General features: G+C 47.2%; 13 protein-coding genes across 13 annotated transcripts; 7 read left to right on the plus strand and 6 right to left on the minus strand.

Moving 5' to 3' along the window:
- Positions 1–1971: 1971 nt before the first annotated feature.
- Positions 1972–5280, minus strand: SERLADRAFT_461625 (uncharacterized protein; the record flags this gene model as incomplete). Its single annotated transcript, XM_007315747.1, has 8 exons — positions 1972–3822; positions 3879–3957; positions 4012–4098; positions 4149–4318; positions 4379–4551; positions 4605–4743; positions 4803–4949; positions 5031–5280. 8 exons carry the CDS (start codon positions 5130–5132, stop codon positions 3652–3654), a joined length of 1068 nt encoding a protein of 355 aa, XP_007315809.1.
- Positions 5281–5592: 312 nt separating this feature from the next.
- SERLADRAFT_435482 (uncharacterized protein) lies at positions 5593–6653 on the minus strand (the record flags this gene model as incomplete). Its single annotated transcript, XM_007315748.1, has 6 exons — positions 5593–5697; positions 5754–5879; positions 5936–6065; positions 6115–6197; positions 6256–6430; positions 6505–6653. The coding sequence occupies 6 exons, from the start codon at positions 6651–6653 to the stop codon at positions 5593–5595; spliced, it is 768 nt and encodes a 255-aa protein (XP_007315810.1).
- Positions 6654–6920: 267 nt separating this feature from the next.
- SERLADRAFT_383111 (uncharacterized protein) lies at positions 6921–7509 on the plus strand (the record flags this gene model as incomplete). The annotated part of the gene is made up of 2 exons (XM_007315749.1): positions 6921–7254; positions 7355–7509. The coding sequence occupies 2 exons, from the start codon at positions 7071–7073 to the stop codon at positions 7384–7386; spliced, it is 216 nt and encodes a 71-aa protein (XP_007315811.1).
- An 816-nt stretch (positions 7510–8325) lies between these two features.
- SERLADRAFT_461638 (uncharacterized protein) lies at positions 8326–9994 on the plus strand (the record flags this gene model as incomplete). The annotated part of the gene is made up of 1 exon (XM_007315750.1): positions 8326–9994. One exon carries the CDS (start codon positions 8910–8912, stop codon positions 9720–9722), a length of 813 nt encoding a protein of 270 aa, XP_007315812.1.
- An 85-nt stretch (positions 9995–10079) lies between these two features.
- On the plus strand, positions 10080–12035 carry SERLADRAFT_461642 (uncharacterized protein; the record flags this gene model as incomplete). The annotated part of the gene is made up of 4 exons (XM_007315751.1): positions 10080–10206; positions 10263–10597; positions 10666–11852; positions 11908–12035. 2 exons carry the CDS (start codon positions 10385–10387, stop codon positions 11494–11496), a joined length of 1044 nt encoding a protein of 347 aa, XP_007315813.1.
- Positions 12036–12260: 225 nt separating this feature from the next.
- Positions 12261–12776, minus strand: SERLADRAFT_383119 (uncharacterized protein; the record flags this gene model as incomplete). Its single annotated transcript, XM_007315752.1, is given in 4 exon segments — positions 12261–12425; positions 12440–12532; positions 12588–12683; positions 12734–12776. Coding segments are annotated over 4 exon segments (266 nt in total), but the record flags the coding sequence as incomplete, so codon positions are not given.
- A 336-nt stretch (positions 12777–13112) lies between these two features.
- SERLADRAFT_461648 (uncharacterized protein) lies at positions 13113–14415 on the minus strand (the record flags this gene model as incomplete). The annotated part of the gene is made up of 4 exons (XM_007315753.1): positions 13113–13396; positions 13453–13620; positions 13672–13963; positions 14019–14415. 4 exons carry the CDS (start codon positions 14339–14341, stop codon positions 13220–13222), a joined length of 960 nt encoding a protein of 319 aa, XP_007315815.1.
- A 47-nt stretch (positions 14416–14462) lies between these two features.
- On the plus strand, positions 14463–16447 carry SERLADRAFT_461652 (uncharacterized protein; the record flags this gene model as incomplete). Its single annotated transcript, XM_007315754.1, has 5 exons — positions 14463–14726; positions 14786–15031; positions 15087–15371; positions 15422–15789; positions 15843–16447. 5 exons carry the CDS (start codon positions 14474–14476, stop codon positions 16374–16376), a joined length of 1686 nt encoding a protein of 561 aa, XP_007315816.1.
- Positions 16448–16540: 93 nt separating this feature from the next.
- Positions 16541–18210, plus strand: SERLADRAFT_461659 (uncharacterized protein; the record flags this gene model as incomplete). The annotated part of the gene is made up of 4 exons (XM_007315755.1): positions 16541–16650; positions 16700–16750; positions 16806–16929; positions 16985–18210. 4 exons carry the CDS (start codon positions 16640–16642, stop codon positions 18107–18109), a joined length of 1311 nt encoding a protein of 436 aa, XP_007315817.1.
- A 40-nt stretch (positions 18211–18250) lies between these two features.
- Positions 18251–19666, plus strand: SERLADRAFT_383135 (uncharacterized protein; the record flags this gene model as incomplete). The annotated part of the gene is given in 8 exon segments (XM_007315756.1): positions 18251–18368; positions 18417–18578; positions 18638–18730; positions 18791–18991; positions 19052–19164; positions 19221–19357; positions 19416–19626; positions 19641–19666. 7 exon segments carry the CDS (start codon positions 18280–18282, stop codon positions 19449–19451), a joined length of 831 nt encoding a protein of 276 aa, XP_007315818.1.
- A 1081-nt stretch (positions 19667–20747) lies between these two features.
- Positions 20748–21257, minus strand: SERLADRAFT_461664 (uncharacterized protein; the record flags this gene model as incomplete). Its single annotated transcript, XM_007315757.1, has 1 exon — positions 20748–21257. The coding sequence occupies one exon, from the start codon at positions 21207–21209 to the stop codon at positions 20898–20900; it is 312 nt and encodes a 103-aa protein (XP_007315819.1).
- A 175-nt stretch (positions 21258–21432) lies between these two features.
- SERLADRAFT_446956 (uncharacterized protein) lies at positions 21433–23926 on the minus strand (the record flags this gene model as incomplete). Its single annotated transcript, XM_007315758.1, has 13 exons — positions 21433–21572; positions 21636–21657; positions 21710–21961; positions 22015–22024; positions 22077–22162; positions 22215–22290; positions 22348–22540; positions 22595–22676; positions 22738–22910; positions 22971–23157; positions 23211–23456; positions 23510–23845; positions 23888–23926. 13 exons carry the CDS (start codon positions 23924–23926, stop codon positions 21514–21516), a joined length of 1761 nt encoding a protein of 586 aa, XP_007315820.1.
- An 804-nt stretch (positions 23927–24730) lies between these two features.
- SERLADRAFT_461665 (uncharacterized protein) lies at positions 24731–26525 on the plus strand (the record flags this gene model as incomplete). Its single annotated transcript, XM_007315759.1, has 7 exons — positions 24731–24810; positions 24864–25056; positions 25110–25254; positions 25311–25529; positions 25589–25851; positions 25908–26057; positions 26115–26525. 7 exons carry the CDS (start codon positions 24757–24759, stop codon positions 26396–26398), a joined length of 1308 nt encoding a protein of 435 aa, XP_007315821.1.
- Between the last annotated feature and the right edge of the window lie 121 nt (positions 26526–26646).

Raw genomic sequence — 26646 nt, forward strand, 5'->3', positions numbered from 1 at the left:
ATTGGGTTGTGATTGCCTCACTCAAATCCATGATGTGACTCTGTAAGCTGCAGCTGTAAGCCTGATCTCAGTGCTCGATCAGTCCTTAATTCGGACGTAGACTGCAGATATTTGACTTTAATTATATTTATTTGATAGGCTCTTGTGGTTTATTCAAGTCAATAAAATATCATGGCATTGGCGCTTCGGCTATTTCGGATATCATGTTTATACGTCGTTTCTATTGCAGAAACCTTATGGAAAGTCACCCAATTCCTTACTTCTTTTGTCGATTTTCTACAATATTTATTTCCAGGTATGCTTTCTCAGAAAAGGCCGCCAGAAAATCCCAGGAGCCCCCATATCAGTAACTTTAGGTCGTTGAACTTGTCGACTCGGATTTACCCCGGGTCTGACATGTACAGAACTCCAAGCCGAATATCCCAGCATCTTTGCCTGAAGATGTTTTCACTTTTAAATTCGATGCGTATCATGGTTGGTACACTTCGATTTACTAAAGCTGCAGTCTGATACAATTTTCGTAGGTCCTTAATTTAATACAACTACAGCGGTAATACCATCCCCTATCAGAAGGGTACCATCATATGGTATTTTACGACACAAGGACACCGCAAGTTTAGGTCCAAGTCTGCTTGAATTTTATATTGAGCCCCGCGTCACGCTTATCAGGCGCGCGTCTAGTTCCTAGTGTACTTGCCTGGCCTGTGAGTGTCAAATGATCATAAAGCATATTTCCGGTCTAATTCGGTACAGAACTTTTGAATTGTATTCAGCGCTGCGCATCAGGCGCTAAATCTAACTTTATCATAGCGTTTGCCAGCCGCAGCAAGTTGATATTGAAATGGGCGGTTTGGATCCGTACTTGTAGGTGATCATGCATATGAAGTTTTGCGTCGAATGCTAATTCTGTTTCGGGCGAAGAGAATGGAAGATGTCGATTGTGACATCCAAACGTGTGGTAGGCACGCCTCCTGTATCTCTCAGCGGCACAACATTCCGTGAGGATGGTGGGTGTGAGATCAATACAGACAATTGTCTTTTCTCAAGGTCATTCGTGGTCGTGGATTTTCAATTCACGAACATTTACATTGGGAATGGGGTTGGTACCAACCTCCGTAGCCATGTGCAATGGGTACGTCGTTTCATACAACTTGTCTTTGGATATATTCACGAAGGTATGAAGCGCCCTCTATCTTAAAGAGGCATTATAAAGAAGAATACATTTTGATGGAATGCCGCAATACTACATGAGGAGGATATATCAATCATGCTCTTCCGATCGCCGTATCCCTGTCATACAACGTGGCCACCATTAAAGGATAGGCGCAGATTCATTACACCTTTCGAGTATATATAAGGGTATCCCTTGGTGTAGAGTCTCATCTTGTTTTGTATTCAACCTTCCCCGGTCCATCTTTCGGGCAATAGCTTATACGTTCTACTCTTTTCTTCTTTTTTTTTCACTCCGTTCAATTCGCATCAAAGGTTGGCATCCTCTCTTGGTGGGTAGCGAACAAGGTAGGTTGTGTCGATATTCTGAATATCAGAGCCAACCATATCTTAGGACACCAACAGACGACATAAAGATTTCTACTTTTACCGTCTCAACTTAACGCAATGTCTTTGAAATTCGCGAAAGTAAGCCACCTCTGACTATTCACCGCTTGTACATTTATTAATCTATACTTCCTAGGTGACCAGTGGGGCGAATCAGAGGTTGGGAAGAGTCGCTGAAGTAGGCCAATATTTGGAGAAGGCGCAAGACATATACCGTCGTGTCAGGAGCGATGACTCTGTGTCCGAGCGGCTCGGTCAACAAACAGGCTCCCATGGTTAGTATTTCTCTTCCTTCCTCGTTTTCTTTATCAACGTCAACTAACTATTTATCAGTTGTTATGCCGCAAGAAGGGCAATCCAAAGACGAATTCATAGAGGACTTTATCGATACGGAGGTGGACAAGGTTCCTTATCGGCTCCTCGATCTTAAACAGAATAAGTTGATCAAGAGAACTGATCTAGCTTATATCCTAAAACAAGTCAAGAACGAATACGCTCAAACTATGGAGGAGGACGCAAAGGAAAATTGGAGTAACATCATTCTCAAGGGGATCAAACCCCACCTTCGATATGCCATCTTCTCTCACCGATGGGGCGCCGATGAACCTATTTTTGAGCATGTCGAAGATCACAAATTTTCAGAGTTGTGCGAAGCCGGTGAAGAGCAGCCAAAGGCGGGATTCAGGAAACTGGCCAGTTTCTGTGAAAAGGCTCGAGCCAGTGGTTTTAATTTGGCCTGGTCCGACACATGCTGCATTGACAAGAGGAGTAGTGCGGAAGTGCAGGAAGCCATCAATTCGATGTTTCGATGGTACAACCAGTCATCTCTGTGTATCGCTCACATGGCCGAAACGAAATCGCGCGACGTTATCAAGCAGTCAAATAAATGGGAGGATGAGTGGTTCAAGAGAGGCTGGACCTTGCAAGAGCTTCTGGCTCCAAAGACATTAAAATTCTACATGCAGAATTGGGATGTTTTGGTCCCTGTTTCTGCTGACGATCCTGCTTCTCAAAACGATAAAGAAAACAGTAAAGTTTTGAAGAGCCTGGAGAAAGTGACGGGAATCAAGGAAGCATTGATCAAAACCTTCGAGCCGGGACCAACCGACTTACAAGATAAAATGATTTGGGCTGCTCACAGGAAGACGACTAGACCTGAAGATATCGCTTATTGCCTTTTGGGTATATTCTCCGTTCACCTCGACATCAACTACGGTGAAGGGGCCGAAGAAGCTTTTTATCGTCTCCAAATACAAATCATCGAGATAACTCGTGACAGTGGTATCTTCATTTGGCATGGAAAACCTTCCAACCGTTGCAGCATGATAGCTTCCCACCCTCGTTACTATGCTCTCCAAGGACCCGCGCCAAAGGACGTTCGTGATATGCTGGAACCTTATGATGTTCACCAGCGGAGTATATTTACCAAAATTCTGTGTTTCTGCGGCGGCATTCCTTGCTGGTACACGTGCTTGCATTGTGCAGTTCGTGTCGAAGTTCTTATCGATGCAGGGGAGATTATCTCTCGGGCAGAATCACACTTCACGATTACGAACAACGGTCTACAAATCAAGGCAGATACCATCCGTGTCACGAAGTGGCGATTGCCTTATTCTACTGCCTCTGATGGTAAAACCAAACTTCACCGCTGGCGCCTACATCTCCTGGGGCACCAACGAATCAAAATAGCATTCAGGAGCGATATGATGGAAGAAATTGTGACGAAGACTCGGAAAGTGGGAAGTGATTTGATGTTGTTGCCTCTTACCGAGGAAGCTCCTTATGAGGGGGGTAAGTGCTCCCCACGAATCGCTGTATTGCTCTATAAGGTGGCCCAAGGGACTTGGGAGCGGATCAGAACTGAAGAACCCATTATTTTGAAACGTGATAAGTTCCAAGCTTTGGATAGCCTCCATCACACATTTTATATCCGATAAGTATCCGTTACCTATATGTCTGCATTTCTGTTCAAGCGCTTGTTTTTTTAAATAAATATGCAATGCGACCATCGTTCCATATACGTACATGCAGTTTATGTTTTTTTCTTAAATGTGGAAATAACTCTAGTTCGGTGTAATCTAACAAACATTGGATTCAAATGCCGCCACCAAACAAACTAATCACTGCGATAGGAGGAGGTCCGCCCTCCTTCAATTTTGTCTGACCGCAATATGCGAATACATATTTTGACGGATGCCATGTCACGGTCGGCGAAGGTGCCAAGGCTGGCACACGGTGCAGAGGAGCACCAGTCTCAGTTGCACACTGCGCAATGACCTTCATCAGCAAGGATGTGAAAAAAGGGCAAAATGATCGCTCACAATGTCGATATATGTACCCGCGTTTGCGATGGCCAGATATTCGCCATCGTATGAGAAGCTCAGGGCATTGATGGCATTTCTTTTGCAGCGGCTGGTGAATAAGGGCGGACGGATGTAATGAAAGCTAACTTACTCGCAAGATGTGATTGTTCGAGCACATATCCACTCACTTAGGTCGAACATGTTGACAATCGAATCATATCCCCCAGATGCAAGGTACCTTGTAAGAAGTTAGGTAGAGAAGTAGGTCATGATACAAAAAGCGCGTACCTTCCGCGAGGATCCAGCGCTACCGCCACGCAACCACCTACGTGAGCAGCTGGGCTTTCTCGTAAGGCTAACGAGGGATAGTCCATGATCCGAAGCGTGTGCTCTGAGTGATGTGTCATTATAACACCATCTCCAGCATGATTGAACATGGCTGTGGATGCAACAATAGTCTATTGAAGATAAACAGGGACGTCAGCATGAGAACGAGTAGAATATAAGTCCCAACCAACGCCGTCTTTATCCGAAATCTGCCATTGCTCTTTAGCCGCGCCGTTTTCCTTTCCTAAAGTCATGAAGAAAAGTTGATGGCCAGCAGACGTATACAAGAGTGATTTTCCATCTGGAGAGTAATTTGTCTGAACTGGTGATACTTTCAATGCAACCTGTTGAGTGTATCGAGACTCTGTAAAGGTTGTATAGATAGCTCTATGTTAGAAGACCTTAAATAGGACTCACGTCGTGCATCCCAGAATACTATCCGTCGGTCCTTCTGGCTTGAAGTGCAGAAAAGTTCAGGGTGAGTGGGATTCCACGACACGTAATCCACGTCGTCTGAATGGCCGCCCGAAAAATGAGTGGCAGCACGTAATTCCATCTACAGTAGCCTCGGCTTCAGGACTCTCTCTTCGCAACGTGATTCAGATGACCACCTACACTCTTTTCTGGAGTCCATATGCGCGTTATCTTGTCAATACCGACAGCAGCCAGTCGTTTCCCGTCGCAGCTCCATGCTACATGGGTCATAGCCTGGGGTGACGGTATACGTAAGTCGCGAGGTTTGTGTGCTGGAAAGTTTTGTGCCTAGGGGAGCAACATGTCGATACATGAATATCATTTTAATGAGGCTGAAGTAAATCGTGTGGGTCGGGATTGGCCTCGTACATGAAGACCTCTCGCTGCAAAAGTTGTGTGCGGAGGAGGTGAAGGTGGGCGCTGAGGAGGAGGAATCTCTTCTTCCTCTTTTCCGTTCGCTGGGTTGGACATTATGTTCCGATATCGCTTTGGGAGGTGTTCTAGTTATATCTTTTGAATATAGTTTTGAAGCAAGTCTGTTATAAACGTGTCCAAGAGCCAGTCCTTATAATGAGGGCAGTAAGTGAAACTTAAACTCGGATTCCAGCCACCGTGGTACAATTGGAGGACGCGTCCAAACTTATTACATTGTATTCATAGATTAGATCTCTGAGTAGCTAGGCCATCCAGCCACCTCAGCACCTGTTGTGTGACAGTTTCGCTTGCTTCTACCATTATCCAGTGACCTGTTCCTTCCACAACTACATCTTGCACTTTTGGTATAAACCTTCGCGATTTCCGTACGTTGGCAGGGGGGCACGTGCGGTCATTATTGCCCCAGATAAAAAGAACAGGTAGATCTGCACGTAAATTCACAGGAAGAGATGCAGCTAATGGTTCTCTGGTCAGATTTGTCTCACTTGCAAAAGGTCTAGTTGTCACCTTTCTCTTCTTCGTAACGAACTTTAGCAGTCCGGTAGTATGACAATGGTCCAAGGACCCCTCTACTGAACTGAGACACATAATACTCGAGCTCCTGGACCAGTAACCATCAATTAGACGGACACACGGCACCAAAATGCTGACACAGACCTTATGGTTGAGAAGACAGTCTGTCACCTCTCGCTCGTTTATCAGCAAATTCTTCATCTCACCTGGCTTTGTCCAGGGCATAACGCCATCGGACTTTCTATAGAGAATTTGGAGGAGATACGAGACCTTGAATCATCTGCATAAGATACTAGCAACATGGACGATCACTAGTCATATCGTACTTTGGGGTCAATGTCTGCCGTTGAACTGTGAGTTGCAAAATATGCTTGATAACCAAAGTCTTGGTAGCGGCTGACCACACCCTCCACTGGCATATAATTGAGGGAAGGTGGGGTGTAAGGGACAGACATCCTGGAATTCATGGATGGGATTGGCTTTGTGCATGCAACAGAAGACATACATGACTAGCGCCAACAATCTATCCGGATGCCACAGCGCAAATCTTCCAGCAGTATATGACCCCCAGTCGTGCCCAACCACGATCTATCAGGCGAGTAGAGCCTCAGATTTTCTCAGTAGGGCGACATGAAGATATACAGACAGCTTTCGAGACGCCCAAGAGATCAAGCAAAGCAACTAAATCATTGCAAAGCATCTTTGTAGAGTATTGTGTTGCGTCGAAAGGCATGTCGGTTTGACCGTAACCCAACATGTCTGGAACGACTGTCCGGTATCCTTTGCGCGTCCAAGGGCCAATTTGGTATCTCCAGCCATACCTAAGAGAGCGAAGCTGGTCCGTACGTTATCGTTCACACAAAAGCAATAGAAAAATGCTTCGAATGTGATGTACCATAGGTCAGGAAATCCATGGAGGCAAAGTAACGTGGGCGTAGACCCGGGGATATAATTCGTCGGAATTTGATCGACAAAGTGATACGTCCTACCCGTAGAAAGACGTTCGCTGCGGTGATTGAAGCTTTCTGGGCGTGTTGGGTCCATTTCACACCTACAATGGTCTGAATACGCTTGAGAACCGGTTTGAGTCAAGACTGGCTGTGACTGTAACTGGTTGCTGTGCCACGGCACCGTAGCTGAGTGCGAAACGTCCGGGAAGTTACTTTCTACGCCTTTCTTTGTAACGTTCACCACGCCCAGCTCGCCCTCGTTCCCGACGTCCTTGACACTTTGTCTTAAATTTCTTTGTGTTATCGTCCAGCTCTTTTATATTGATCCCATTCTCCCGCAAAGTTTACTCATATAGTCTCTTTTTTCTCCTTTTTTTTTCAACCTTCTTTTGCACGTGAAACACAATCTCAGTTCCAGTCAAGTATAAAGTGAGCCTATCTTCCCCAGTTTTACGTCCATCTGCCACGAACTTCATCTCATCTTGTGATCCTTCAGTCCAATAATTTCAATATGCCGGCACCCGTGTCCTCCTCTTCTGCCCCCCATGCAAACCTCAAGGCCGCCACCACCAAACCTCGTGCTCATCCTCACCCGGGTTCCAGAAAGACTCGTGTTGTCAGACGACGAGGAAGAGCACAGGGACACTTCGATAGTGATGAGGAAATTGAGCGTGAGGTTGGGACTGATTCAGAGTCTGACGAAGACAATCAGTCGTCAGTGGGCTCCGTCTCTGATTCTGAAAGCGAACCCGCCTCAGAAGACATACCCTCCAATGGCCATTCCCATATACTCACCCCTAATACCACTCAGAGCTCTGGAGACGTAACTTCTTTCCATCAACAGCCTTCGAAACTAGACATTGACCACAGTGGCGACCCTGCTCCCTTTTTTGGTTCAGCTGGGAATTGGTCAGAAATGGTCGCTGACGAAAATGTCAATGGCCCAGCAGACCTCCCAGTAATAGACTTCGCCAGTTTTGATGGACATGCTGTTGTTCAGCGTTCACTGACCGATCCTCCCTCACGCAAGGCGCGGCAACGAACGAAGCGTCCCACAGTAAAACGCACTGTCTCAGCGTCGCAAGAAACCGAGTCTGCTTCAGAAGTGATTCCGCCAGTCGATCAGCATGATGAATCTTTAGACGAACAGCCTGCCGCCTCTAGCTCTACTCCCCCGCCTTCCAGGCCGTCTTATGCAAGGCGACCCCCTGGACAATCTGCACGCCAAGTGTACCAGCAGCGCCTGGAGGCAGATCCTTCCTATGTTCCAACTGTCGGTGAATTCTGGGGCCACGATGATCGCCTTTTAGATAAGGATCTACGGAGTCTCAGTGGATGGTGGAGGGGTCGCTGGCAAGGCAGAGGAAGAGGAAGAGGTGGGTTTATGCGAGGACGAGGTAGAGGTGGATATGGTGTGGTCATCGAGCAGCGCCCCCAACAAGATATCCCTGACTCACAGGAAGAAGAAATCCAGGCTGCGGAAACTTTACGTGTCGATCAGCCATGGAATCACGATGGGTTCGAGGAGATGAAACGTAAAGATGAACAGCGCCGATCGGAACCATCACTTCCACGCCCCACTCGGGGTTTTTCGGCATTTCGTGGTCGAGGCGGTTTTACCCCTTCCCCTCCTCGTGGCCGTATTACCTTTGGTCGGGGTGGCTTTGCATCTTCTCCGAACAGACAACGTACGAGTTTGTCTTCCTTTGTTCCCTCCCTTGGCCGAACTTGGTTTGCGATGAAACCTGAAAGGGTGTGGACAAAACAACATGAAGCATTCTTGTACTTCGACTCGGCGCTAAAACCACGTCCTGGTCAAGGACCAGGATACCGAATCAAGCTATCCCCCACAGGACCTCAAATTATCAGAGGATCCATCTCCACTGTTAAGCATCATTTTGAGCAGGTACCGTCTTCGGATGCTATTTCCGAGGACGGAGAGAAGGCTTTCGTAGTACGGATACCCAAATCAGCAGGCAAAGAAAAACAAGTAGAGTTTACTTCTACCGTTGAAGAGCCCGTGACCACTGTAGAGGAACCTCCTATCGACGAGGTATTCACGGTGAGGCCGGGGCTGGTACCAAGAGTACCTATTCTTGATTCTCAATCGCCCGCACCAGCAGTCATTACTCACACTCCTGATCTTCCCCAATCATTACCATCAGCTGAGCCGTCAGGCCAGCCCGTATTAGTTCCGTTGCCTCACTCTGTCTCTCCCCCTAACCTCGTTGACCAAATTTTCCGCGAAACTTCAACTCTCCTGACTCAACAACCCAGCTACGCCAATGAGGAGCCGTTGAACGAGCCCGTCGAGGAGCAGCGCGACACCTTTCCAGCCGTCACTACGGGTATGGGTACAGAGGAAGGAAACGACGACAAACCACAAGATGCTGTTGTCCGTGGGCAACGTACCCTCCCACCTGCCCCTCCACCGCTGCAGACGGTTTTCCCACCTGTATCCCAGCCTTCCCCTCCTTACGGCTCGCCATACGGCTATGGCTCTGCAATGCCACCGGGTATCGCTATGAATCAACACGGCATGCCCTATGAGATGACCACGGGTCGTGCTGTATATTTGCAACCTCCTACGATGTACACACCTCGCCCCATGACCCATGGCATCATGACGCCTCCCGGTCTTCCATTCATGCCTGGTCATATGCATCATCATTCGACCGGCTCACCAGATTTCCTGGCTCCGCCCCATACACCTCCTCGCAATGGGTTTATTGACCCTGCCACAGGCATGCCTATCTTCTCCTTCCCACGCCAAAGTACCCGCATCGAAATCAGGCAGCCTTCTGATCAAGATGGTAAACAGCTGAGCAAACCGTATGAACGAAGACCTTCCGGATTGAGACCGAGTGCGGCCGACTTCGAACCCACTCGTGCCGCGAGTCCTTATGAGACGTCTGCATACTTCCAGGGTGCCGACAGCTTGTCGGCTACCGAGGTACATGGTCTCAATGGCGTGGATAATAACTCAGCAATTCCAAATGGGCACGTTTCGCCAGAGCAGGTGGTGGACACGGGAATGATGCCGTACTCACCATATCAACAGCAGCCATATTACTACCCCTACCCTCAGTACTACGACATGTCCCATGCTCAGTACGAAATGTACCCTACCGACCCGCGTGCTTCTCAGGCCGTCTATTATTGATCTGTGTCTTCTGCTACGTATATTTGTGTCTTTTCTTCTTCCTTGTCTTGTCTTTCTTGTTATGGGGATAGTACATGCACCGCTATTCACGATTGTTTGAATCTCACTCAGACTTTATTCATTCATGCTATGTCACAATTTCATTACATCGTCTGTTGTTACAATTTCTGTGCGCTGAATTTATCTTGGTTTTACTTTAGTTTCGTGTCTTCTATGTCGTACCAGCTTTGCCATTTGTATGCCTTTTTGCAATTCACATATTCTGAGTGAAATGTTGCGTGATGTCACGTGAAATGCATTTTTAGGGTTAGGTTTATACAGGTATTTGTCATACTCTGCTAAACTGTCGTGCCTCTCAAGACACCGCCATACAGGTCACTTCTGTCCCCAACCACCACCACCTCGTCGCCATCATCCTTGCCGGCGTCAAAGGCATCTTGCCATTACCTTCATATCGTTTGAAGGCTTTGCACCCAAGGCAGTGGTACGTGCATGAAAGCTGCTGATATCTGGTTTCAGGATGAGACCTTTTTATTCTAGTGATTTCTTTATAAACAACTAACCAAAACACATTCGTTCGTTATCGGAGGAGTCGAACCGCTTCACTACCCTTTTTATAGGGTATTCATCAATCTATCTCCGCACCAGCTCTACTCGCCAATATGGCCTTTTCCCAGCCTTTTCCTTTGGCAGCAGGCGCTCAGAAAATTCAACAGCCTACCTTTGGCCCAGATTTAGCTGTCCGCCTCATTTGTCCTGAATGCAGGGACCCGAATCCAAATATTGTCGAAGAGTTTGGTAGCGGAGATCTTGTGTGTGGTAGCTGCGGCTTAGTATTAGGCGACCGAATCGTCGACACCAGAAGTGAATGGCGTGTAAGTGAAAATTTTCTTTCACTCGTTTTCGGTTCTGTAAGTACTGTCATTCTTTAACCTTGGCTTAGACGTTTGCAAATGATGAAGGAGACGACCCTTCTCGTGTCGGTGCAGCGTCAGACTTGGAAGGCATAGAGCAACTGGATACTGCCATCAGCTTCCGCGATGGTGGCTCGGGCATTGCTCGCGAACTCCAGCGCGCAGCATCTCGTTCACAGAGCTCGCGTTCAGAGCGTAATCTCCTTGCCGCTTTCCGCGACATTGGGAGCTGGTGTGATCAGTTCTCTCTTCCCAAAACTATCAGCGATATTGCAAAGCAGCTTTACAAGCGTTCGGACGAGGAAAAGCTACTTCGTGGAAAGCCTCTTGAAGCTGTCATTGCTGCTTGCATTTTTATCGCTTGCCGTCAAGCTCATGTTCCCCGAACTTTCCGCGAAATCTGTAATCTCACCCATGTGTCGAAGAAGACTCTGGGACAGTGCTATAAAGCACTAGAACAGGCTTTTAATCTTGCGCCCGGTGCTTCTGCCCATCAGTCTGCGACTGCTCCTTCATCAGGACCCGAGAACCTTCTTGTACGATATTGCAATCACCTTGATCTCCCTCCTAACGTCCAGTCCATCTGCGGCGATATCATAGTCGAGGCACGAAAGCATGGCATTGCAGATGGCAGGAGTCCTGTCTCAATCGCAGGGGGAGCTATTTATTTTACCTGTCTCTTACTGGGAAAGCCGAAATCTGCCAGGGATATCAGCGCTGTTGCAGGGGTCAGCGAGGGTACCATCAAACTGGTGTATCGTTTATACTATCTGGATAAAGAGAAGTTGGTGAAGGAGGAGTGGATAAAGGATGGAAAAGCCAGTTTGGATCGTCTTCCTATAGAAACATCATCAAGATAGTGGTAACGTAACATGTTCGGACTTCTTCCTACCATGTATGTACCATAACATGTAGGCAATATTCATTTTCATTCAGTCACAGATGAGAGCAAATATATGAGCATCAAGCAAAACAAGGGGATCGACTATCGTTTGCCACCTCGCCTACCTTTTCCATCGCCTCTTGTTTGGGCTCTACCCAGTGCGACAGCTCCCCGGCCCCTACTTGCCGAGCGAATTGCTTTCCGTACATTCAGTACGTCGTCGCCACCGTTGGGTTTCTCTCTCTTCGCTCTCTTGACATCACCATCTAGCTTGGACAGGATAGCGAGAGATGACTGTTTTTCCCTTTCGATTGGTATCTCCGTTGGCTCAAACTGACGTACAATAAATTAAGCTATAACAAATAAAATAAAAAGAATGTCGTCTCACCTTCCGCTTTATGCCTTTGAGTTTCTTCTCACCGTCCAACTTCTTGTCGAATTTACCCATACTGGCTGTACTAAGGCGTGTGGTGGCGAGTGTTCTGTCGATTTCCTTATTCCGGTCCTGCCGCTCACTTTGAGCTGTTGTACGAGCCACATTTTGTAATCGTTGCCGCTCATTCTGAGCTACCCTTGACTTGCGTGCATCCCGGGCAACTTTCACGGGATCGAAATCGACGGCTGGAGAAATTTTGGTATTTGAGACAAGGATCGCGAAAGCCAAACAAGATGACTTACCAGCGTTGGCAGGAACCTCAGTAATCCACTGGTCTTCCTTCTCTTTATTCTTCCCATCTCGACCCCACCTGTTAACCCATTCTTGTTTCTCTTCATCCCAGATCTTCTTCTCGCGAACCTTCTTCTGGATACCTTTCGCAGAGGCGAAGCGCTCCCACTTAGTCGGTGGTTTTGGTTTAGGGAGGGGTTTTTCTCTAGGAAGGAGGGTTGTAGGAGGGGGTAGCACGGCAAGAGGGCCATCTGGGGAGGGTTTTGTGGGGAGGGAGTAAAGCGAGGCGATCAGGGCTTGTATCCCATCACGAGCTGTTGATTGGAGATATTCCTCGAGATTTGTGCTGCACGTCACGATTAAAAGGTGGTAAGAGTAAAAACATACTATACTACACATACCTGTACGAGTCTTCATCTATTGGATTGAGGTCTGTGACTGTTAGGAAACCAGTGTCCACATCGAGAGGTGTCTCTTTTTCCACATCTATGGATTGGCTAAAGATGGTTGAGGTAACGAACCATATTGATATCCTTCAAGAACTCACAATTTTGCTGCATGAGATGCGAGGATATTAGAGACATCCATTTTGAAACGCCTTCCTGCAGTATCGCTGCGATGCTAGTGGATGGAGAGTATTTTTTGGAGAGCTTTCCCACGGGTGTATAAAGTGCATTATCTTTCGCCAAAAAACCCGCATGCGCTGGGCACGAGGTACTATGTCTCTCCTTTAAGATAGGACTATGAGCTATACCATACCCAGTCTAACGAAAACTTTATACGCCAACAAATGCCCTAGTTATGGAACAAGAACAATGTCTCAAAAGACTCGGACAACGCATCAGATTCGAAAAAATTGAGTGTTACCAATCCTCAACAACCGTCAAGACCACTACGAAAACACTCCTTATATCATAACATATATGATAAGGGAAAATAAAAGTCCATCAGAGGACTGCGGTTTGAGATGGCTGAGACTAGGGATACATTTAAAATTACTTCTGCGATTTCCATTCCAAACTAGTTGTTAACTTCATGTTGAAGAACTATCAGGGGAAACCAAGGATGCAATTTCCACCTTTGTTCCTAGGCCTCGCCAGCGCGTTCCAGCCCCAGTCCTTTGTGACGCCTCTGGTGGCATCTCAGTCAGAGCTTTTGCAATAAAATTGGGATCAGTGAGAGGAGTCATATCATCTCTCTTTGGAAGTAGCTGATTGAAGTAGTCAGTATGTACGAAGATAGTACACAATACATGGGAGATCTTACCCGTTTCACTCTATCGTAAGGAGCTTCCCATCCACTGATTTGACGTATGACGAGAGGTGTTGTCGAAGAGAAGGCGTGATATATTCGAGTGTCATGTGTTCGAAACAAGACGTTGTCAACTCGAAGAATGAATCGAGACAGAATGAATATGCATGTCGGCATTACACGCTTTGTCCGGGAGTTCAGCTATGTAAAGGAGAACCAGGGCTTAAAACGCACTATTCTGACGAGAAGACTTGATGAGCCGTTATCATGAAGCTCGTCTTCGAAGAGAGGAATTTCTGCATAAAACATGATGGGATCGGGCCGGGTAAGCTCAGATAATGGGATTGAATGAGATGGTTGTTCTGGATCGGCAACATCCCATGGTATAGGACTCGATGAAGGGAGGTCTGACAGTGGCTCTGTTCCCGATGCAGGATAGTGACCAGCATATGTGGTCGTATAAGTCCAATCGTACGGCTTGGTTGGTACTGTTTTTGGCATAGGAAGGTTAGACCCTGGATCTGTGCTAGGGATGTGCTCGGAATCAAGTCTACAGTGTTGCAGTGACTTTCACCACCTACCGACTCTTTAGCCAAGCATCTGCATAGCCAACCTTGACCCCTCCGTCGCCTTCCTCAAATTCCCCCTTCTTTACAGCCTTTAGGGCGCTGTGAGTATCGAAAGTGAGCTTCCAATCCGAAGGGACATGTTCCAACGACAGATAGTTGCTGCCAAATGTCATCTCCGGTAGCGCAAAGCCCAAAGATGCTTGGAGTGCATCACAGTCCGACGCGTTAGATATTGGATTTGTTGAAGCGGTTATAACCCAGCCATTGATCTCTATCGTCCGCGAATTGGGGGTCTCTGATAGCGTGTGGTGAGGAATAGCAACTGCTGCAGACATTGTAAAGGTTGTACAGGAACTACTGGATAGTGATTTTATCGTCGTCGCCGTTGTGAACAATATCCAGGATGGTCGGAGTTTAAAACTACGCTGATAGAGAAAGCTTGCTGAAAGGCAGCTTGGCCAGAAATCATGGAGGGTTCGCGTCCATCATCGCCAGAAGCTCCCCCGCAAGACTTATGGTCATCGATTCTGGATTCAGTATCCTCAACAAGGGCAATACCATCCAAACAAGTGCTTTTGCTGGGCCAGCCTTCGTCTGGAAAGTCCGTATTAGCTTCTGCGTTGCTGCAGAAACCTGTTGCAGATGAAGGGAAAGACGAGTCACGCTCAGATTTTGCTCTTGGATATGAATGGGCTGATGTTAGAGATGATGCAGATGAAGGTACATGTTCTAAATAACGGTGCTGGTATATATACTGATAAGTAATCTTCATGTAACAGACACGTTGGCTCGGTTGTCTGTGTACACCATCCCCTCAGCTGCTTCGTCGTATACTTCTTTACTTCCTCATTTTTTGCCTCCTCGGATCTCTCTACCCCATACCTTGGTAATGATTGTGTTGGATTGGACACGTCCGTGGACATTTGTGGAAGATCTACAAACCTGGCTAATGTGGGTCGAGGAGTGGGCTAAAGGCGATTCGTCACGAGAGCTAGAAATAGCGAGGGAAGAGAATCGCGAAAGATGTAAGATACCTTCGTAAATTTTGAACCCTCCTGATTAATGGGTGGTGTATTCTAGTACAATCTCACTTGCAGCATTACACAGAACCCTCCTCAGATCCAATACCAGCATCCAATCTGTCGTCAAACACCTTGTTGCCTTTAGGTTCTGGCATATTTACCCACAACACTGCTGGAGTGCCCATTATTGTCACTTGCACCAAGGCTGATTTGATCGACGAAGGCAATGATCTGGTCGGTGCTGGAACTTCTGGTATGGGCGGTATGGTCAAAGGTAACGGAGGGGAGTGGGAGGAGAGAACAGATGGGATCATGCAAGTCCTAAGGACTATATGTTTAAAATGTACGTGTTATGCAACAACATCGGTATTGTTGTCAATTACAATTTATTAGATGGTGCCGCTTTATTCTATACGACACCTCTCCCTGCCACACTCCAGGTTTTGCGTCAGTATACCCTTCACCTTTTGTTTACCCCTGCCGCCCCATCACCTGGTCTTTCAGCGGGCATGGAAGCTCCCACGCCCATTCGTAATCCGTTCCCCTTTAGCCATAAACCGAATACCTTGGATCGTGATCGCATTGTCGTACCTGCTGGATGGGATAGTTGGGGCAAGATTGCCGTCCTGAGAGAAGGATTCGAAGCAAAAACATGGGGTGAAGCTTGGGAACAAGACTTCGAAGCTGAAGATCCAGAAAATGTGGAAGAGCCCGGAGCTGTGAAGATGTACAGCCTGCTTGTCTCCGATCAAGGAGCCAAGGTATTTGCACTATCAAGGATTTGTGATAGGATTGTTGCTAAACTGATTTGTAGCCTCCACCCCTCCCGGTCTTTAATAATCCGATGCCAGAACAGGCTTTCCTCGCGAAACACTATGATGAGAACTCCAAGAAGCCCGACCGAGACCCTCGTGGTGCTTTCAGAAATCCCACAGAAAGTTCGGCTGCTGGTATTGTTGGTCCTCTGGGAAGCAGTAGTTTCAACCTGCCTAATGTCGAGCGCGCTCTGAGTGAAATGGAGGCAGGTGTAGGGGGAGGGGGAGGGCTTAATGCGAGTGTCAATGGAGATGCATCACGCAGACTTTCGACGAGAAGCGGTACTCGACCATCAGGTCTCCCCGCTGTGGGCACGGCTGGCGCAAATTCTTCTGCTAACGTCGGACGTCCCCCAACTTCACCTACGCTGGGCAATACGCCGAGTCCGACAGGGGGACAAACTCAGCATGAAGTCTTGCAAAACTTCTTCCAAAGCTTGCTGATCAGTTCGAAGGATCGTGCTGGCGCAAGTTCGACTGCCTCGAGAAGTAAAGCGAATGGTAACACCAGCGGAACTGATGATACAAGTTAGACAGCTAGGTTCTGGTCAATACTGTGTGTAATTTATGATATTTTTGAGCTTTAATCGTGATGTCTCAGCCACATTTTGCGTTGTTGCTGTTACGGCGTAAGTAAACAAAGAACAAACAAAACCTCTCTTAAGACCTTACTACCATCGGTCCCAAGGAAGAATCCGCTTTCCGGATTGCTGATATACGTCTTCTGCCGCCTCCGCACCTTTGCCTCGTGCCTTTGCCTTACTACCAGGGGCGAATACCAAACTCGCGCCAAAAAATGGGAAAATGGTATGTTACTCAAGGTCTGTAGCTTACAAAGCTGGAAAATCGTTTGCAGGACAGTCGGATACCATGATGAAGTCCTTCGCGCCAAGATGAAAAGCCTAGTGTGAGTTATGTTTAATCTATGCATGAGAGGACCTATTTACGGTATGGAAATGTAGTTCTGGTGCAATCAAGCGCTCCAAGCTTGAGAATGCAGAGCCCTGGATCAGCTACGACACTTTCGTGGAAGAGTTAGACAGTGGCGACTCATTCACGACCTCCATCATCGATATACTTGTCAAAGTACGTCTCTCCCCTTCACCTTCGTGCCCGGCTGGGCTCATTGATGGGAACATAGGAGCTCGCAGAGCGTCATTTCCGGCACAATGAGGCGGACCGCGGGCTTATAGCGGACCGCACTGCTCTCTCACTCAAACGACTATCAAATCCTGTAAGAGTGTATGGGGCACGTAGCGACTGGCGGGGTGTCGTGGGAAGAAGAGGTGTGGACTTGACGGAATATTTGTCTGCGCCTCCTGATCAGGATGAAATGGATGAGGATGACGAGGACGTTAATGTCTCGTACGAACCTGCCAATGGTGGCATATTAGAAGGTGCCCGCATCAACTCAGAACTGTACGATGCATATGGGTCACAGCCACCCAGTTGGTCGGGTTTCCCAGACTCGTATCCTTTGAGAAGGTCCCATTTTTTCCGTCCGTCATCAGCAGACAGTTCCAGCGCAGATAGGACGCTACCACCCTTACAAGACTCCTCTTCCACAACGCGCAGCAACCCTTGGCAATTTCCCGCTGCCAATGGGCCATTTAGCTCCAATCTATCTCGCCAAGGATCTATTCGCCGACCTGCTAGAACCAGGGCAACGGATTTCAATGATTTTACTTCTCGCCGTCGCTCTTCCATTCGCCAAAATACACAAGAATCAGGTAGCCTGAGGTCAGAGACATCTGCTCCTATTATTTCACATGCAGATGTAGCTACCTCATCTTCTCGACCCCCTCCTGATGAGCCCATTTCCTTGCCAAGCGCACCAGCTAGACGTTTTTTCCCTTTCGGCAGGACCCGTCGCTACGAGGTGGTTATGCCTGGTACTCCACTATGGGCGCCAAGTGTTTCCGACGAGATGATCCTCCCCATACATCCTCCTCTAAGCTCTGTTTCTTCGTCGCAGTCGGCACCCTTTACAGCACCTGAACCTGGCCATGAAGTAAGCGAGGAGCGTTCACAGGCTCCTCGACTTCGTCGTGGTGGGTTACGGGCACCTGAATCCATGCTCTCTCGCCATACATCACCTTCTCCACCAACAATTCAAGTTGATGCAAGCTCATCCCCAGTTGTTACTTTGGCTCCACCTTCTTCGAACCCCCACCTTGAACCTGCTTCCGTACCTGCTGGCTCTGAGCATCCCGTGGATCCTGGGCCAAATTTCTTACCACCACTCGTAGCAGAAGAGATTATTTAACATGGGTTTAGGACATTCAATTGGAAAACTTGTACTTTTAGTATATTCGTACTTCTCCGAGATATAAGAGTTAGAGTTTGGTAAATATGGTCAAATACAGTGAAAGGATTCCGGACTCGGGCACGGTTAGGTTATCCCAATACCGACCGTCAACATACACTGTAAGCTTTATGATTAGAAAACGCAGTCGTCCTCAGCCGCGAATACGGGAAGTATCTCCAGAGGTAGAAGAAAGCCTTGATACTGAGGGAAAACTTCCGTACGTCCAGTGTTGAATGCGCTTCGTATCGTCTGTGACGGAGCTTAGCTTGGCAGAAATTCTCGAACTACGAAAGCTTAAGAAAGCAAGGCGGGGAATAGATGCAAGCAAGCTTCACAAAGGCGATGTAAAGAAGAAGAAAAAGCGTGCTCCAGAAGAAGAGGATCAAGGTGGGCTAAAGAAAGGCGCCAAAGTCACAGAAGATGAAGAGTAAGCAACCCTTCGTCGATGGTGCTACCTTGACAAGAGCTGACGGCTAGCTTGTGCAGCGAAGAAGAGGACAAGGATGCAAAGGCGAGGAGGGTAGTCAGAGCAAACAACTTCACACAGCAGACAAACGCGTTGGATGTTGACAAGCACATGTTTGTCTCATAGTTGGTTTCCCCAGGTTTTACAGTAACTAATGCAAACCATAACTTTAGGATGGCTTACATCGAGGAAAACCTGAAGATTCGCAGTAAACCTCAGTCTCCGGAGCCTACTTCGAGATCTTCTGATCCACAAGACGAGTTGTATAATGTTTCAGAACGGTGGAAGGTGGAAAAGAGAATGGCAGAGGAAGGTAGTGTTACCAACAGTCTCACAATGCTCACAGCTATACCTGAAGTTGACCTTGGGATGGAGTACGTGTGCAACGCTCCACCACATATACTTTACAATCCTAATGTCCCTGACTTTCACAGTACAAGACTCAAGAATATTGAAGAGACCGAGAAAGCAAAACGTATGGTTGCTGAAGAGCGCAAGGACCGAAAGAAAGCTACTAATGACGAGGAGCATTTGGCTGCTGCGCGCTGTAAGTTTTTTCAAAGCTATATGCTTGATGAAATTCTTTAACGACTAAACTCTTAGTCTATCGACCAAATTTAAAGCAAAAGTCGGATGCAGACATTATGCGAGACGCGAAATTGGAAGCAATGGGCTTACCTCCTCAAGACGAATCACGCAGACATCATCATGACCGTCCTCAGATGGCAACTGATGAAGCAGTGCGTTGAATTTCTCACTTCAAAATTCGGCGTTAAGCATTTAAACATTTATTATTAGGTCATGGAACGTTTCAAGAAGAGAATGCGCAAGTGATATCTGGTGCAGCAGGTGTATTATTTTGTGGTGTATTATTAATTTTCTCGATATCATAGCAATTTCATTGTCAAACCTTACGTATACTTACGGCGTCTTCTCAAGCTCGACTAAGCTAGGACCTTTTCAGTTATCACGCTATGAATGGCCAGAGATCGCATGCTGCATATTTTTATTCGAGGAATTCTTGTAAGTGTATTATGTCTGGTTAATGCTGGAAAATATAGCTGAGGGGATGCACCATGTGAAGCAAAGCCCCACGCCTCTCACTTCAAAGTGATTGAATCCTGTCCATTAATATGGCCCAATCCATCACCGTTATTCCTTTCTTAAGTGCTTCATCTTTGAGTTCCTTATCCCTCGTTTCCTCGTTTAGTCGGGCGATAGCACGCAAGTGTTCCTCCTTGCGTATACCGAGGCTATTGAGGATAGGAGCTATATGCAGCAAGGTAGGTTGGCAGGATGCGAGGACTATGTCCACAGACGACGTAGAGGCCGCATTCATACTACACTCTTGTGATTGTGACTTAGGAGACAATTTGCTTCGGCTCGCATTAGACGCTGCGTTGCGCCGAGGACTTGTCCGATGAGGTCCTGACGCGATGAATCCGTCCCCCTTCAGCTCAGATGCTGAGTACATTCTTTCGGAACGCGGTGGTGGCGCCCTGGCTTCAGACTGGAGAGGGGACGAGACAGCTGCCAAAGCCCTCAGCTCGGCCATAGTATAAATCCTCTCCGATCGACATGGACTGGGGGGTCTCATTCTGGCCTGAAGCATCTCGGCTTGCATCTGCGCTGCGGGTATGTCATGCCCCGAGGTGTATATTCGCTCCAAACGAGGAGAATACGCTTGATGCGAGAAGTTCCTTCCAGTGCGTAGAGGCGATCCAATAGTCTATTGTCATTCCGGACGTCAGTGTCTGAAACAAAGATGCCTGTGAGACGGCATGCTCACCTGCGAAACTGTCCTGTTTCCGTTATTAAACATCCGTACGTCATTTTCATATGCTTGTTCCACACGAAAATCTTTTCCACCTCCTTTGCGATTTCTGTGGACATGGGCGTTAACATTCATCTCCTTGCTGTCCTTGACTCTAGACATGCTTCTTTCTGATCCAGTTGTACTTATATTCTTTGCAACCTCTTCCCTCCATATCGTCACGGTTCTTTCAGGGCCATCTTCCAAAACGCGGCGCTGAACCAGCTCTACTGGCCTAGGATCAGAGCTACCCCGTCTGCGGGAAGCATGGGGGCTGTCGTCACCAGTAATTGAACCTCGGTCTCCGTGTCTCCTCCTGAGACTCGTAAGGCTGGAGCCTCTTCTTAACCCATCGCCCATCTCTTGAACTTCTTTTAATCTATCTCCACTTCTACCACTGGGGCTCCTAGCTCTTCTCAACGTCACTTCGACATCGACATCGCTGCCGAAGACTTTGCCCATCTCGTTCATGTATCTTCCATAATCAGGATGGGCTTCCCCATTTGAGCGATCACTTTGGCGACGATGGGCTTCGTGACCATTTGTCCACTCGTTGTACACGGTCTCTTGATTGCACTCGATGGTGAATGCATCGAAGTTATCATCAATGGGTACTGTGGTGGGGGCAGGTGGGGGTCGTTCTGCATAATTTCGACCACCAGACGCCTTCTGATTTGGGACAAAGTAATAGGTGGATTCTTCGCAGCGACAGTTGGATTTATTACTTGGTGCACTGCTGACAAGTCCCACTCACCACTGTCATTGTCGACGTAATGCATCGCTCTTTAGATTGTTGACGATATCTATGAAGATGCGCCACTTTCGAGCGTCGTTAAAGTGGTGCGGAGTCAAGTCAGAAAGAAAGTTGTGACGTTGACGCCCACTTCAACGCAACATGAGGCTTCAACATGTTCTTTAATGTGCCTTCTTCATTGCATAAAATCATGTTCTTCACGTGGTCGAATGTTGAGAACACGTGAAGAATAATTCACTACAACACAAAGCAAAAAATGCATCCAGATAGATATTGCGACAATGTATATACATACACCATAAATAAGCGAATGTCCCGCTGAGGTAGATTTATAAACTCAAAACCAATGCTTTCAACTTTTCGAAATTCGGTGTACCTAAACCGGTAACTAAAAGAGAGAATGTCAGAATAGCATATAGATGTAGAGTTATCGGTCTGCCATAATTCTCACCTGCGTCCCATCCGATAGTAGCCTAAAACACAAAGGTTAAACAACTATCGCATATCGAGTATCTTTGAGCTTACGTTAAATCCTTCGGTACCACAACCAGGGTTGTTTCCCTCAGTAATATCGTTAAGTGCGGTGTATCCTGACGAGTACAAGAAGGGGTTGAGGAAACCAAGAGTTGTCTTTCCCGCGGAAATACGGGCATCGTTCAACAACGAAACGAAGCTAGTGAAAGTTGGGGAGGAACATGACGTTCCAGCAACATATGTGGTGTTACCCTCGTATACGATAAGGAAATTGTAAGCTTGGGCAGAAACATCCGGGTATGCCTTCACGAGTGTAATGATCAGAATATGTTTCGTACATCCTTATTAACACTTACTCGTCCATACCTACGCATGTATGGGTAAGCATTGTAAAAGAAGAAAGCCTTGAATGACTCACGGGTTATAGAGACCTTCATACGTGCCAGGTGCAAGTTTAGTCAAGAAGGATTCCACTGCACTATCTTGGTAACTGGGTCGAGAGAACTAAACCCATTTCAGTCAATAGCCCTACATCTCAGACCTGTAAAAACCTTACGTAATTGCTGAAGCCTCCACCAGAGAAGTATACTGCAGTTTCAGGGATGTTAACTGTTCCTCCTACGGCTGTGACGCTATTATGAAAGGCCGTTAGAGGCGAAAATTAACCGTCCAAAGGAAGTAATACGCACTAAGGGCAACTAGCCGGGAAACCGGGGATGAATATGGTGCGGTTGGTGCCGTCATTGGAGTAACACTCTTGAGTAGCTGGGTCGGCATCACCGTCGCCTACACCACCATCTCCAGAGGAGAACATAACTGAAACACCACGAGCACCGAGGGTTGCAAAGTCAGCGCACACACGTTCAGCATAGCTCTGCGGGACTGGGGGAAATCGCCATAAGTATGGATGCAAAAGTGAATCAACTATTCAAATACCTGTTTGTTCATCGTCACCATAACTGGTAGAAATGGCCTGAGGAATATTGCCATCATCTTGAGCGAGAATATAATCCAACCACTACATTCAAGCATTCAAGATATTAAGCTGATGTCAATACACATTGAACAACAGGACAGACATATGTGTATGGTTCGTTGGAGTCTGTTGGCTCCAAATCGTCAGGGATGAAAGGTGGCTCACCGCCAGTCGAATAGAAGGTGCCAGGGGTAGGGTATGTGAGCCCAAACCCGAACTGGGTGTCTAGGTTGGCTTCGACACCGGCAGCAGCGGGAGTTTGGTTATTGGTGCCACCTTGGTACAAATAATCTGGGTTAGTAAGTGCGAAACCCGAAAGTCATGAACAATATATACCATGTATATCAACCAGCGTGAAATTAGAGCCGTATGCGGCAGGGTTCTGAAGAGAGAAGAACATCTGCAAATCAGCAATGTTGGCATATTGTTCCAAGTAACCTGTCAGGCCAAGTTTGTTGCCGTTCGTTGCGGACGAGTTGTAGCCAACAGCATTGTACAGTTGCCTGAGGCAGGAAATAGTAATCTAGGGCTAGAGTATTAGATAGTTTTAATCTGAACATTGATGGACGAGTATACCGTGTTGTTGCAACTAGCATCAACCTGGTTACCAGCTGGTCCTGTGATAGTGCCACCTGAAGGGCTGGTGAGAGTAACGTCCTCTTTTCCATAGTAATGAAGAGTGCTCTTCAACGCCTTGAAGCGCGAAAACATGATGGTCGGCTGGACCAAGTCAATATGCTCGTGGAGCACTTCGGGAAGACTGTAGCTCGTCGTGCGGACGATAGATTCATCACTTTCCGGGTGGTACCATACGTGGTAAGTCTAAAGCATTTCGTTCAGCTTATTTCCACAGATAAGTATACTAAGTATCTCACAGTGTCAAGCATCTCTTCGGCAAGGCCCACGGGAACTTGAATGGTAACCCAGTCGTTAGCTGATGAACGGGAAAGGTGTTCCTCTTCAAGGCCGTGAGATGCAAGCCATTCGTTGACGATATCGATGCTTTCCTGGTGAGGCTCCATCAGAGCGTCGGTCTCCGCCTTGGAGAGATGAGCACCATAGCGCTCGTGGCTGGGATCGCTGACTTCCCAGAGGTGCTGTTCCAAAGCAGGGAAGTTGGGTCGGGGGAGGCCAATCCTCAAGTCAATAAGATGGTCTTTGGGTGCAGGAGCATGCTTGACCCAGCCTCGGGGAGGTGCGGCGACGCTTTCCTTGACTTTATGCTGGCAACCTTTGAAAGGCGTCGCTCTGACGAGAGCAACGGAGAGACCTAACCAAATGAGGAGTCTCATTGTCAGAGGCGAGGGACGTCAAAAGTGGGGTTACTCACTAGTGCGAAACGAGTATTTATGAGAGTATAAATTACGTGCTTCAGTTCCTCCGGGTCACACAACGGCTGCTATGGGTCTCGGTCCATTGTGGCACAAGGTACAGATACTGTGATAATATTATCAACTGGTTGGCATGTGGGACGATGGGCTGCCCACCGTTGATAGGGCAGATTCGCCACATATGGCGATCGTGCGACAGTTAGATAGCGTTATCACCCTTAGAATAGAGTGCCGCTGAGGGGCTTGCGGAATAGCGATATGGGACGAAAGCATGCATTCGACATTACCATGAAAATCTCTCATCCGCTCTGCTTCCACTCTCACCGCAACAAGACGAGGGTCTTCTAGAACTATAGACCCATGCTGCAACGCCATTGAAGATTCTGTGATAGTAAATACGCGACCGGGATACTTGATTGTAATGACAAATCACACGAACGATGATGGAGGCAATGACTGTCAACACGAAGGGCGCTACCATTGACATGGATGATTGTTTAACAAATGCAATCATGTGTACAGCAAGCGCGCATTTACATGGATCTATGGTGCTCGAGGACTTGTGACATGGCCTGAGAGCTAAGCAGGCCAGATTGTCCAGCTATTCAAAGGAAAGTTTTGATTGCTTAATAAAACGGAGGCCGATGGTACATACGGTACTGGTGTATGTCAGTGAGCGTGATGTGCTGTAGATGCCTTCTGTTTGTACTTGTTGTCCAAAGGCCTTGAACTCTGAATGTGTATCGCTGGACCGTAAAAAGTCATAAGGAGTCCTCTAAAATTTCGACATTATGTTTATCTCAGATTCGGTATCCGTCTTTGCGGAAGGAACGTACGAGGAACAGGTGCATTTCTTCACAAATATCCCAACGATGGTTGCTAAACATCTAGATTGCAGATACATGAGCTTGTAGATTATATTGCTCGAAACCGCTCTGAAGAGGATCGCACTGCATTAACTCAGTCATTTCAGCAGCTTTTGAAGACGGACGAAGGTGCAAAATCTTTGGATGAAGATGATGACAGGAAGCGCACAATTTTCTCTGCGGTGCTGAATGAAGTGAAAGGTCTAGGGGACGGAAATGAGAAAGGTGCGTTCTTTGTGCGAAACAACCTTTCTACATTACTGAAGCTGTTCGCGCAGAAATTGAGGGCTTCTTCAACCTATTATATTCTCATCTATTCTCGCTCTGGGATTCTGAATTGGATGGGGCGAGGAAACATGTAACAACGCTCCTTAGGATCATCTCATCTTCAACATCAGAAAACCCTGCACCGAAATATCGCATGTATGACGTTTAACTTTCATTTTTCTAGAGCTACACATACTCATATGTTATTTCAGATTGTCTAATCTGTTCAACGCTACACCACGTTCATCGGCTCTACGCCTTCCAATCTACACTACTTTGCTCCAGATCGCCACTTCGAACGGCAATCTAGACATATTATGCCTTTCGAAGAAGGATGTAGAACAGTGGTTGCAGCAATGGAATATATCTGCCGAAGAGAAGAGCGAGTTCCTCAAAAGTATAATAGATGCACTGACAAAATCTGGGCAGCAGTGAGTCTTTTAGTACTCTCCCAGCTTAGCTTCCATCCTTACATATTTTGATTATGAAGGGAGGCTGCTTATGAATACACTCTGCCTTATCTCGTATCTCTGCCACCATCATCGCCCTCAAGCCAACAAGCAGCAGTCGATGCAATTGCTACAGCGCTTCGTTTACCTTCCATTTTCGACTTTGACTCGCTCTTCAAACTCGATGCGGTGGTTGCCGCAAAGGATCACGAACTGTTTGGCCTCCTTCACATATTCCTCAGCGAAGGCTTAACAGAGTTCAATACTTGGGTTGAAAGTCACGCCGAAGGGATTACAAAATATAGTACGCTTTGAGTTATGTCGGAAGGCAAAAACGGAATGGACTGATGTTATGCATAGATTTGGAGAAAAGCCAGCTGGAGCGTAAAATCAGGCTTCTAACGTTCGCATCACTTGGGTTCGACAATATCGGACGTGATCTTTCATATGCCCAGATTGCTTCCACTTTACAAATTGACCCTACGGAAGTGGAGAAATGGTCTATCGACGGTATTGGTTCTGATTTTGTGTCACAGTCACCCTCATCTTACACTCATTTATTACTAGTCATTCGCACCGGCTTGCTCTCTGGAAAACTATCGCAGACTGCGAAAACTTTGTATGTCACAAGGTCTACAGCACGCACGTTCCAGCGTGAACAATGGGAGGTGCTTGAGAAACGCCTTGCGAGCTATAAAGCGGATCTCGCAGGTGTCCTTGATGTAGTCATCGCCGCCCGGAGACGGCATAATGGCAATGTTGTTTCAGCACTACAACAAGTATCTGAGGGAGGTAATCTTGATATAGCTGCAGTGCATGGGGTTGTTGCTGCTACTGCCGCAGCTGCTTAAATCTGGCGAATTTGGGTGGAGAATCTGCGAAGGAATGATAGCTGTACACAAATACATTAAATATTGTTTACACCATGCTTCATCACAAGGCGCAGATTTTTGCGTAATGTTCATTAATCGCGATTAGCGAGAAAATTTCATGACCCAAATATGTCAGTCTTGAAGCTTCAAGCTTAGAGTAGCATAGACATAGCCAGGAAAGACTCTTGCGATAATTTCCGAGAAAGTCTCGGACAGAAGGGGCTTCT

This window comes from Serpula lacrymans (genome assembly GCF_000218685.1).
Source record: "Serpula lacrymans var. lacrymans S7.9 unplaced genomic scaffold SERLAscaffold_4, whole genome shotgun sequence".
In the NCBI taxonomy this organism is placed as follows: Eukaryota; Fungi; Basidiomycota; class Agaricomycetes; order Boletales; family Serpulaceae; genus Serpula; species Serpula lacrymans.